At 42.0% G+C, this 12503-nt stretch overlaps 1 protein-coding gene across 4 annotated transcripts in view; it reads left to right on the top strand.

The window, feature by feature from the left end:
- The window catches only part of uacab (uveal autoantigen with coiled-coil domains and ankyrin repeats b), a 41812-nt gene that overhangs the window by 14286 nt on the left and 15023 nt on the right, over window positions 1–12503 (top strand). For all 4 annotated transcript variants that reach the window (XM_079737162.1, XM_079737164.1, XM_079737163.1 and 1 more), the window contains exons 2-4: window positions 5279–5409; window positions 9209–9297; window positions 12126–12190. In XM_079737162.1, the coding sequence (XP_079593288.1) occupies window positions 5279–5409; window positions 9209–9297; window positions 12126–12190 (285 nt within the window). The remainder of the gene's footprint in view (window positions 1–5278; window positions 5410–9208; window positions 9298–12125; window positions 12191–12503) is intronic.

Here is a 12503-nt window from a genome sequence, read left to right as displayed (position 1 = left end):
CCGGAGGATTAACAAAAGTAGTATATTTAAGGGGATACTTAATTTGAAATCTTCTAGAGCTACTTTGAAACAACTTTTTAGGCTAGTGGTTCAAATTTGTTCACTAACCTAACTTGCACAATGCTCCATAAAATGTATTCCTAAGGGGGGGGTTGTAATTTTGCATACCATTGATCCATATGGTCCTATTTTAAGACCAAAACCTATGTTATAAAAGTAAATTTACTAGTCATTCAACTTACTCTACTAACTAAACTAAAGGGACATGTAGTTACACCCAATAAACAAATAATGCAGTGGGAAGGGATCTACAAACTGGACTGGTTCTGTTCCACCACAAGAGGGGGTGTCTGACTTAGTGAACTGGGCTGCTGGCTGGCATGTGACCAGTGCTCTGCCTAGCAATAGTGGTTGCTGAGCAGCTATCCCCACTTTCGGCCTGTGACGACCTTAGCATAGCAACAGGGGTTGTATCTCCCCCCCCCCCCCCCCCCGGTCCCCTGACACTTGGCCTGAACCATCAGCCATTGCCTGTCCCCTATCCCCCTTCAAGTCCTGTGGTGACAAATTGACGGCAAGCTTGTTCTGTCTCACCGTGTTCTCACCCTCTAACATGTACTCTCATCCCAGTCGTTTTTTCCTGTCCTCCATCTCGTTATGTTGGTCTGTCTGCTCATCTCCTGTCTTTGGGATGCTACTAAGCAATACTCAGATGGCTGTGCAACAGTTGAATTGACACGTCTGCAAGCACGGCTCTATTATATAGAGTCTATAGCTCCGGTGGCTGCTCTACAGTAGTTAAACGATAGCTTAACAACCTTCCACCTTCCAAAACTTCCTCTGCTATTAAGGAAGCCTTGTTTTGCCATTGCAGAGATCCTGCTTTCTGTGAGTGTCAAAGTGCTTGTATATGGTAAAGGAGATCATTCACATTTGTAGTATTGGTATTTAGTATTGGTATTTAGATTTCTCATAATTCATTTGTTTCCATAACATTGGTGTTTTGTAGATGACATTATACATATATTTAGTTGCATTAATTGTGCCTTTTATATTTGCCAATACTACGATATTCGTACATAGTTTATTGATGAATTTTGCTAGAAAACGACACAGGTTTATTTGCATATTTGAAGCGCATCCTCTGCTTTCAAAATGTTGCTATGACAACCAGCGGACCTTGCTTTAAATTCACTCCCTTCAAAATTATTCTTGACTGTTTTTAGTTTAGTGTGTATAATATGATATAATATATAACATGTATGATATGTGTATAATATACATTATGGGACCAGGAAAATATGTATCTTTGCTTTCTGCTCCAATTAAATTGCCAACCTTTTGATGGACAATCAATAACCATGTCCTCCCCGCACCTTTTTTAGGTTTCCAAATCTCTTTTAAAGTGCTGAACAGCTCAGCCTGACCCTGCTCTTTTCTTTCTATTGTTGACCTTGTTCTTGCTATAAGTACAGCCATTCTCCGTGGCTCTGGCACCCGTGTTGGAAATGGTATTTAAGGGCTGTCGTCATTGAGTTCCCAGCTTGTCACTCTGTCAGGTGACGTTCCAGCGATCAAGTCAGCCCCCTCTCTGAGCCATCCAGATGGCATGCAGCAGGGTTTGTGTCATGAGCCAATACCATAGAAGATAGATGGTCAAATGTAAACAAACGGCATTGACACACCTATTTGTGCCTGTTTACGGTGGTGTGAGCTGTCGAAATGGGATACAGGCGTCAAGGTCATAAGTAGACAAAACTTTAAAAGTCAGCCCTATTCTATTCTTGGGTCATCTTGTTTAGACAACTGTCCAATTGATCAAAGCTATGGGAAGCGCTTGTTTGTGTAAAGTCTTATTGTGTTAGTTTTGTGAATCTAATTGTAAATGACAAGTGTTTTTATAAATATATCATACTCATGGAGAAATTAATCATAGAATTATAACGACAATGTCTTGGCATGATCGATTTTGAGCGGTGGATAAAAATTGGGACCAACTTTCAAATTAGCACACTGCAATTATATCTGCTTGATTGGATAAGAGAAACATTAGAAATAACCTATTAAGCTTACGTTCCAGATTTTCATTTAGTTGTTTAGATGAGCGTGTCAATGCGGTTGTTGTCGATGCAGTTTCTATTAGAATTCTAAGCAGACGTTCATATTCTCGATAAATATGAATATGAACGTTGATTCAGGCTGGTGAATTTTGAATAATTATGTTAGGCAAATGTGTATTTTAGTATTTGAGTTGAAATATGTTTCTGAAGAAGAGGGTGTAAGACACTTGTTTGTTTTCTTTTTAAGTTAAGCTCTCCTTGTGGATTTACATTTAGCTAAACAAAATCCAATAGATGCATTGCAGTGTCTTCACAGGCTTATACTTCACATCTGCTTGTCTTAGTGAGCCTCAATAAACAAATAAAGTGGCTGTGAAACATTGTCCAGATATAAAAGAAAGTAAAATCTCTAGACCCCAATTGTTTGTGCAGTATAAGTAAATTTGATAGATAGAGATGGATGAATACTTTGTTGATCCCCAGGGGGAAATTCAAAATGATTAAAGATGCCTTCTTTTCAAATAGGGAATATGATCCCTAATGGCTGATTTTAATTTAAGTTTCTACACGGATGTCTCTTTACGATGGCCTCCTTTTGCAAAAAGCTCATAAAAAGGAATAGATAAATGTGCACCAGCTTGAATTTCCCATCACTTCATATGTCTGCGAGGAGCTACATCTTCTGCTCTTGACCTTCATGGCTGTCTGGGTATGTGGTCCTGGTGATTTAATCTGTCAGGACATCAGAGAATCATTAATGAGGCGTGGAACTGAACCCCGGCAGTGATATGGAGCTCACATGATCAACCAAGGCCCCTAAGTGGATGACAACAAATGTCCAGAATATGATCAGTGTAACTTTCTGAAGTATTGTTCAGTATTTAATTCATCTGAAAGCAGTCGGTTTTATCCAGATTGTATGTGTTTCCCAGGCTTTGTATTTTGCATCTGTTGATGCTTAATGTGTATTCATATCAAGCGTTCCTCTGCCTGAAGCTTCTGTTGATGCTTTCATCTGGTATTTTAAGTGGAAGCTATCATAGAAAGATCTCCAGCATTGTGCTACCAGGTCTACTTCTAACAACAAACAGTTGTTTGGAGTACAAACTGAGAATCCAAACAAACAAGCCCATTTGGGATATTTACGTGATGTCTTTACGGTATTCTGCTTGGTCCCATCTCCATTTGGAGCCTTTGTTTCTATGCGAGGGTGAGCAGTTTTGGTAAGTTGATACCCGGTTCTCAACATATCATGTGGAGGAGTCCTTTTTACATGTTTGTGAATATCACCGTCACTCTGTTAACGCCGGTCTGGCAGCAGACTGTAACCTGAGTCTGCAAGGAGCTGGCGCACAGTGTGTAAATTAAAAAGGTCTCTCTCTTCCTCCCAGTCTCCCCACAAGCTTTTCACCTGGTGTCATTTTTTTGACGTGATTGTCGTAGAGGACAATGTTGAAAAGTATCTGAAATACAAAGAAGCTGTCTTCAATATTCCTAATTTACATGCAAGAATAAATTAGTGACTCATATGTTATATTGCTGTGAATGGCAGGGGGGGAGGATCTGGCTCAGACAGCTGATTGTAAAATAGCTGACACCTAATCTTGCTACCGTGCAGCTGGGATCAGGGAGCTCTGCTGCCCCACCACCCAGTTTAGATGGAGGGGGGGGGGATATCTGCAGTGGCTGGGCCAGAGGCGTCCCACAGGGGTCAGAGCCAGGACAACTACAAATGTGCAAACCGTAATCCCCTGCTGACGTTAATATGTTCAGATGGAGGCAAGCGGCGGGAACGAGTGGTGGGGTTTGGCGGGGTGGTATATGCAAGGGTCTTCTTGGACAGCCTTGTTTCATGCTGGCGGTGGTGATGGACACCAATGCCATTACTCACGGTGCAGGCATGTCCAGAATGTATTCTTAGCCCCCGTCTTCCTATCCGTCACTGGAGAAGGGTTGCAGGGTCAAAAAATAAAGAGGTAACCAGTCTGCAGGGCTGTCTGCACCACCGCTGTTTACCGGGGAGGCTGTGATATTTTAAACCAGAGAGAGCCCACATATTTACCCCCAGGAGCTTGACCGACCTTGTCATTTGGTGGGGCAAAGAATCTGGAGACCACTGATAGAGAGGGAAGAGAGAGGAGACGCTTACCTTTAGTTCTCCTAGTTTGAGCTTTCAGAAGAGTCCTAGAGACAAGAAGAGAAGGGGAAAGAGATCATTTGGATTGCCCGTGAGCACAGGACTGGGAAGAGACGGTCGAAGCCTGAGCAGTGCAGGAAGCTTGACGATACAGCGGTAGGAGAAAGAGCGAGGCACCTCAGGGAGGAGAGAGGGAGCCAGGCTGAGTTGACTTCGACTTCAGAGGTGGAGCTGCAGTAGCCAGCCAGGGCTGGTCCCAAGGCTGGCAGGGCTGGCCCTACTGCTTCTCCCCCTCCATCCTCACCTCCTCCGGACCTCCTCCTACTCCTCGCTCCAGCCCCAGACAAAAACTACAATGCATAGAAAGAATCCCTTGCTAAGCTCATGACCCCGTCGATGGAACTCTGCGTTCATCAAGAAACAAGAGAACTCACCAGAGGAAACTGAAGAAAAGCATCACTGCAACTCTCCCTTCGACTAGGGCTCCCTCCGATCACCTGTTTTGTTTGCATTCACTGGCTGAGTGTACCTGGGGGCAGTTTATTTGTACATTTTTCTCTTTATTTATTGTTGCCTTGAACCGGAAAGCTGGCTTCCTACGCGGTAACCCTGTGCAAGGACCATCTGCACTCACCCAAGATGAGCCGCTGGTTACAACAATGCACTTCCATGCACTTTGTAGGTATTCTGTTTGTGAACATTTGTGAATTGGTATAAGTGATATCCGGGGTAAGGGGGCGTTATTGATTTATTTTTTTCCTGCTGTTCCATAACAACATTTTGAATTTCCTTTATCAGTCTTGCAAAACTCACACCAGGGCATGTTCCCAAGCTCATTGTGCAATCGTTTATGTCATGTGCTCTACATTCTGTTTTTGGCTCAATGTGATTTGATTTCCTGTCTTTTTTTTCCTATTTACTAATTGAATTCCAGGTTTGACTTGGCTTTGTTGCTGTCAGTATCCAGATAACGAAAACAGCCATCTTTTATTTGTTGTCATTTTCTTTGTGTGTGTGTGTGGTCATGTGTGCATGGTCATGTGTGTGCACATGCTTAAGACATTGTCATCATTTGTCTCAGAACACAGATTGGAATAAGTATGACGACCGGCTGATGAAGGCGGTGGAGCGGGGGGAAGTGGATAAGGTGGCCGCTGTCCTGAGCAAGAAGGGCATCACTCCCACAAAGCTGGATGTAGAGGGACGCTCTGCGTGAGTGTACTTACTTACTTACTTTCACACACACACACACACACACACACACACACACACACACACACACACACACACACACACACACACACACACACACACACACACACACAGAGAGACATAGTTAAATATAAACACACACAAATCTCACAGATGGTGCACACCTCATGAATTAGGTGTGCCCCCCCCCAGTTCTTTATCAGTTCTAGTTTCCAGATTAGTTGGAATGTGGGTTAAGCTCTTTTTCCAGTTTGGTGTTTATTTGCCTTGGCAGAAATTGGTCCAGTGGTCCAGACATTTAGCCCCACTTGCACCTCATTCCTCGGATCAACTTTATGTTGTGATTCAGTATTTATTTAATATTAAATACGTACATATATCTTTCCTTTTGGCAATTACTTTTATGGCCTTTAAATCGGTTTCAAGTGTTTTCTCCTGGTGAGGTCAATTTATCCAGATTCCAACACCAGCCTTGTGGGTGGGCAGAGCCTTCCCATTTGAGCCCTGGATATGCCAAGCAGTTACTGGCCCTTTTGTTTCAGTTTATTCTGACCTGAGCTTTGCAGCTTTGTTGGGCGGTTGGGCGGCTGATATTAAAAGCCAGTGAGAGTACAGGGTACTTTCAGAAATGGGTTTTTATGAGTGATGGAAAACCATTTCACAGTTAAATATACACATAGTGTGCATTCGTTAGGGTACGACTATGTGATCCCCAAATCTGTAGAACAGGTCTGGTGCCATGTGTTTTTAGCGGTAATCATCCCAGTTTGTGCATACGGTTTTCTTGCATGAATGCATTGTGATTGACAAGTCAGTAGGTTATGCTTTCACTAAGGCCAGTGGTCAGAACTATGTCAATTGCTGTAGCGACTCAGCAAGCCTTAATATAGTGCAGTAGGCCACACACAGGCCTGAATGTGTCTAGCGGTCCTAAAACAGGCCCAGGACGGCCGAACCATTGCCCATTATAATCATCTGCCACCGTGGGGAAGCTAATTACAAACTGTTATGTCCGGCACGTAATTTATTACAGCCTGTTCTAGTCCAATCACTCCGTCTCCCATCTGTGTAAACAATTAGGCTAGTTTTTAATTTGCATTTGTCATCTTGTTGGTTGCTAGAATAAGCAGGGCCCCTGCTCTCAGCACCTGCTCATATGTAGTAGTTTGGTCTTGCATGGCTTAGTGGTGATATTAGCCAACATGTCACTCTGGGCTATACCCCGCCGTCATGCAACTATGACATTTACTAAAGATAACGCGGCCTGCACATTGTCTGTCAGGATTAGCCGTAATGAATGTTCTGCGAACAGGCTATTTTTGAAATGATAAACAATATGGTGGGGGGCCAGGCGTGCACGTCATATAAATGTTGTTTATTGTAATGCAACGGGAGCAGGGGTCGTTTATAGCTTTCGTATACATATTAGGAAACTTTTTAAACACAGATTGATAGATATGTCTTGAATGATTCTCTATGTCTGTTCCTGTATTTTCAAGACTCTCAAATGGGGAAGCCACTATCAAAGCTGATGAAAAGTTTTTCAGCTGGGAAGGATCACAGAGTTTTCACAAGGAGCCAAAAATCCCAAAAGATACAATTCATATCTGTTGTCTGGCTTGTGGTGCACTTTTAACACTTCAATGGGTGCTTGCCATTCTGTTTCTTCTTAGCTCTTCAAGCATTGCTTCCACCAACCTACCAGTTGTAGGACTTTGATGCTTTAATTGTAAAGGCATATTGCTTTATAAAATATGGCCACAGCGACGGGTATATTTCATGCCTTTAACGGATAATCCGCAGCTTTAATGCCACATGCCGTCCATTTTTTTAGCAAAAGATTGCATTGACTACAGGAAAGCATCACAGTTTCTATGAACACTTGAAGCACTGAAGCCCTTTGAAGATATCCCATTTCTAAAAATGCAAGAAATTATGTTCTTTGAGGTAACGCTGCTCTGCAGCTGCTTCAGAAGATCATGTCTGCTTCCTTTCAGAGTTGAGATGCCTTGCAATTTTGTCCATCATGACATATATATATTTTGTTCCCTTTCACTTCATCTCACACTACCCAATAATGCCCTGATGTAGCTCACCAAGTGCCCCCCCACTACTCCATCAAGCCCTGTTGTAGCTCAGCGTAATCCCTGGGTGGGGGTTAGACCCCAGATGTCTCAGTATCTCCTGGAAATCGACATGGCTTTTAAAACCCCCATCAGGGCGGAGGTGTCCGCCTGCCTGTCTCCATGGCGGATACCTCGGGGTGAGTACATAAAAAGGCCCCCTGGCTCGGTGAGTGACCCCAGCTCAGATTGGTTTACAGACAAGTGTTGCGAGAGAACGGAGCCCCGTGTCAAGACAGGGTAAGCGAAGCAGGAATGTTGACGGGTGGAGGTGGGTGGCTGAGAGGGCTGGTCAGATGGACGGGTGGGGAGGCATTGAGTATTATCCCTCAAAGGGTTCTGCCGTTTTATTCTACAAGCCCAACATGTATTTGTAATTGAGATCTTTAAATGCTGTTATCATCCTACTTATTTATTTGCAAATATCAATTTATTGCTCATTGTTTGGATTGAATGTTTGGAATGTTTGGAATGTTTTAATTAACAACCTAATACAGATGATTTACTTAATACTTGCTTATTATATATTGTCTAATTTCCTACCAAGTAATTTATATGTTCAAATGTTAAAAAAAGTAATAACCGCCTCATAACATAAACTCTACCACTGTAGAAAGCAACTCATAATAGTATGGTAATTAAGGTGTTTTCAATTAAGCAAAACCTTTTTTTTGCTTGAGTGAGTAATACGGGAATACAAGAATGCTGCACGAGTAGAAACAGATTGATTCAAAGTAGGAGTTGACTAAATGCTAATTTTGAATAAGGAAAAGTGTTACTAATATTATATTCAGAATTGAGGGAAGGAAGAACCAACTATTCTTTATAACCATTTTTCCGTTGCAAACATTTCTGCATGGACATTCAATGTTGAGAAAAGTGCAAATGAATGAGACCAAATATCTTTGCATTGCTATGGTACAATGATTCTGCAATTTACAATCTTAATGGATAATCACAAAGCAGGATTTTCAGTGTTTCGATCAATTATTTTAATTTGTAATTGTAATAGGGGTCCACTACAAAATATACTCTGAATATATGTTTTAAAAGCTTTCAGAATTCTTACCTAGCACCAGCTAGGTAAGCCAGGAGAAGGAACATCTTCCATTTAGTTACCTTGTCCTTACTTTTCCCTTTATCACCTCCCTTTCTGCTCACTCCAAATACTGTATACCTCTGGTGCCTTGCAGTCGCTCCCAGCTGGGATTCTCTCATCCAACCTTGATTTGCAGTTCGTGATTAGCAAATTTTTTTGGAAGCCTAGTTTTTTGTGAACTGGTTACATGATGTGAATCATCCTATGTAGGCAGCTTTGAGTAAATATACCATGTCCCTTATTTCTTAATGAGTATAATGGGTTAACCATGTAGCCATGTTGTTTACTGTCTTGGAAGTGTGTGCACACCAAAGAAATGTGGTATTGTGTCCACAGCTACAGTCTCAAATGGCATTAAAACCTTTTACCTTGTATATTAAACTGTAGCCAGATGCATTTGGCAGACTTGTTCACATTGAGCCGCCTTAAAATGTGTGTTTTTAAGAAGTTAAGCTATGATCTCTTGCTCTCGCAGCCATATTCTGTGGCTCCTTGTGATTGACTGTCACACTTGCCTTTCTCTCTTTTTTCTTCTTTTTTTTTTCTTGCTGAATCCTTTCTTTCTTTCTGTGTTCAGGTTCCATTTAGCCGCTACACGAGGACACCTGGACTGCCTTAACCAAATCCTTGGACACAATGTGGACATAACCGCAACAGATGCCACTGGTGATTGGTCACACCACACACAAACGACACCATAACCCTTTCTAAGTCATTCATTGTTCAGTGGTCAGAAGTGTATACATTGTATTGAAAGTGAATCGCTGCTGATTTATTTACTGTTGCCTATTTTGAGATGGTTAATGCAGCCTGCAATGCAATGTGAGTTTGCTCTCCCATCAATTCAGGAAGCATATTGAGAGCCAGACTTTCTCGGTCGATATTGGCCTATCAAAGATATATCGTATCGGAGTATATCTTTGCCGATATGAAAACTTTATAAATGTTTACGCTTATTAAATGTAATCAGTTCTCTATGCTAACCCTTAACTGCGGTTGTTGAACCTCTAAATGCTTTAAAGGTCCCATGGCATGCTACTTTCTCGATGCTTATATATAGGTGTTAGTGGGCCCTAACACCTTACATTCAAGAAATTCGGCCTTGGTGCAGGATTACAGCCTCTATGAGCCAGTCCCAAAATGAGCTTTCCACAAACGTGCTTGCGGCCACCGTACATGCGCTCGTGTTTACAGTGAATGTATCGCAATGACGAGGCGAAAACAGCTTTTGGCCGTGTTCTGTAAATATTATAGAACACTTCGGGTGCTCCGACCTGGAGTCCTGGAGCTCTATATCTAAATAATATCATATTATACAGGTTCAAGCTGTGTGCACCTTCAGACGATATTATGAATCTCAAACGACTGCGTCGGGTTCTCCGACGTCTCTGGTTCTTCCACTTCCACATCACGAACCACGACATGGAGGAGAAAGGGATTGCTGCCCGTGATTGTTGACCGCGATTTTCTCGTGCCCGAGCCCCGCTGCCCGCTGCCGAGGCACCACCGTCTCGAAAGCGGGCAGTGGGCAGCGCCGGGGCAGCGGGGTTCCGGCGGGAGACAATCGCGGGCAACAATCCCCTTCTCCTCCATGTCGTGGTTCATGTACTTCAGGGAGTCAAAGCCAAAGTTCCTTTCCCCCAATTCCTTCTCAACCATGGCTGAGATAACCCCCACTACGGGTCTCGTTGTGGAAATACCAGAGACATCAGAGAACCTGACGTGTTATGCGCCATAACACCAACAGCAGAACGGTTATCCAAATAACAAAGTTATTGCTCATTGTCTCTCAAACAGTCGTGGCTCATTGTCTCATTGGCGGGCCAAATTCTCTGGGCGGGCGAAGCAGAGAAGCGGAGGTAACCTGCCCCCTTATGACGACATATCGGGCCAAATTCCAAATCAACGCGCCTGAGCTTCCATTTTTTCAAAGGCGACCAGGATACCTAGTGCTCGCTTCATACCGAATGCAAGTTTTAGCCACTGGGGGACCATAGGCAGGCTAGGGGAACTCATATTAATGTTAGAAAACCTCAGAAAGTGAGATTTTCATGCCATGGGACCTTTAACCTTCCTTGAAAATAAAGCAGGCCTGAGCCATTCATCAAATTGGATTATATTTGCAGTTTAATATCTCAAATGTAGATTTACAGTCTGAACAAATTTAAAAAATGACTCCATTTGAGCATCTATTGATCATTATACAATTTATCATTAAGCAATTAACCATGGCAGTTAATGTTACCAAATCAAAACAAAATACATCTAGTATTATTTGTAAACATGTTATCTTTAAAACTGTAGCATTTGACATTTTAGTCATTTTCCATTTAGCTGAAGTCTTTAGCTGTACCAAACTTTAGAGGGGCCCCTTTAAGGTTGGCTGTATTCTTGGACACAAATTCTATTGTGTCCTAGAATTGTATCAAATTGGCTATGATGGAATAATAAACAACTTAATTGTGTTCCACATAGGGCAGCATATTACATTTTAGATAAAAGAAACACAATTATCCCGGAGAGCGATTCAGGTGTCATTGCAGCCACAGCAATGAGAATGAAACACAGGAAGGTACTGGTAAGAATCAGAGCACCGAACCAAACCAAGATAATATCAATATAAATACACAAAAAAAAAGCATAAGTGAAACACTGAACAGTTGGCCCTAAATCTGCACTGGATCTTAGTACATATGTTCAATATTTCACTCTTTCAGTCTTTCAATAAATATTCTCTCTACCAATGGATGTAAATGTATGGATATGAATGAATGAATACGAGTCCATGTGGGAAACAGACTAAATATCCAACGTAAGACAGTGCCGGTCCTAAAGTTCTCATGTGGGGGTCAAGCCTTGGTTGTGGTACCTTTTATGGTTATGAGCATAAAGGACTGGCCAAGGTGCTTGGGGCTGCACCCAGAAGGGACAAACTACTGGCTATTAATTAGAAATATTGTGATTGTTTTGGACTCAATTTGTGAGGGATAAGGTAATGCGACCTGGTCATTATTGCAGATTAATCCCAGTATGGGTGATGCACACATACATTATCCAGCTTATAACATGGTACTTACTAAAGAAATTAATTATTTGACACGAAATATAACATCTTTTTCTTTATTATTGAAAAAAAAAATATTTTTGATTATTTATCACCCGTCTGATTCTACCGTGGGGAATAGCATCCACACAAAGGCCTGTTATTCATTGCATCGGTCAGCTATTCAGAAATATATATATACAGACTGCTGAATTTCCAAATTGACCAATCAAATTCGAGTATTCGACAAAGCTGTCTAATAAATATGATTACCAACCATTGAAGTCCATAGATCACTTATCGTTATCTTGTTGGAGCAAATAAATCAACCGTTGCAAGAAATAACGGTCATAATGGCCGTCATGGCCGCTGTCTACAGTGCCATTTTCCAATAACAATTTATGGCTGTTGGATTCTTTGAGAGTTGCAATGATTTTTCTTTTATCTTCAGGTAAAAATGCACTTCACCTGGCCTCAAGAAATGGACATTCTCTCTGTGTCCAGAAGCTCTTACAGGTAAAGTGCTGTCGCTTTTTCCCATTTGACAACAATGTGTTCCGCACAAGTCAGTCTCCAGATTTATTTATTCTAAAGTATGCCCAAAGCAGAACATAAAGAGCATAACGGTCCCTGAAATCTTCTTACGCCTTGGTTAAAAAAGCACGGTGTCATGTGGCACTTGATGTTCTGTGTTTACGGTCTGCAGAGCTGGTGTTGCCAAACCGGAAACTCTTCTCGGCTAGCCCTGACAGCTCTGATTCCATTCCACCAATGTTATGAGTGAGACTATATATGTTTTCACAATCAAGCAGGTGGCGGTGTTTGGGAC

Source organism: Pollachius pollachius (assembly GCF_949987615.1).
Source record: "Pollachius pollachius genome assembly, chromosome: 5".
Lineage (NCBI taxonomy): Eukaryota > Metazoa > Chordata > Actinopteri > Gadiformes > Gadidae > Pollachius > Pollachius pollachius.
The sequence above is the reverse complement of the archived record's forward strand: the minus strand, read 5'-3'. Positions and strand labels throughout refer to the sequence as shown.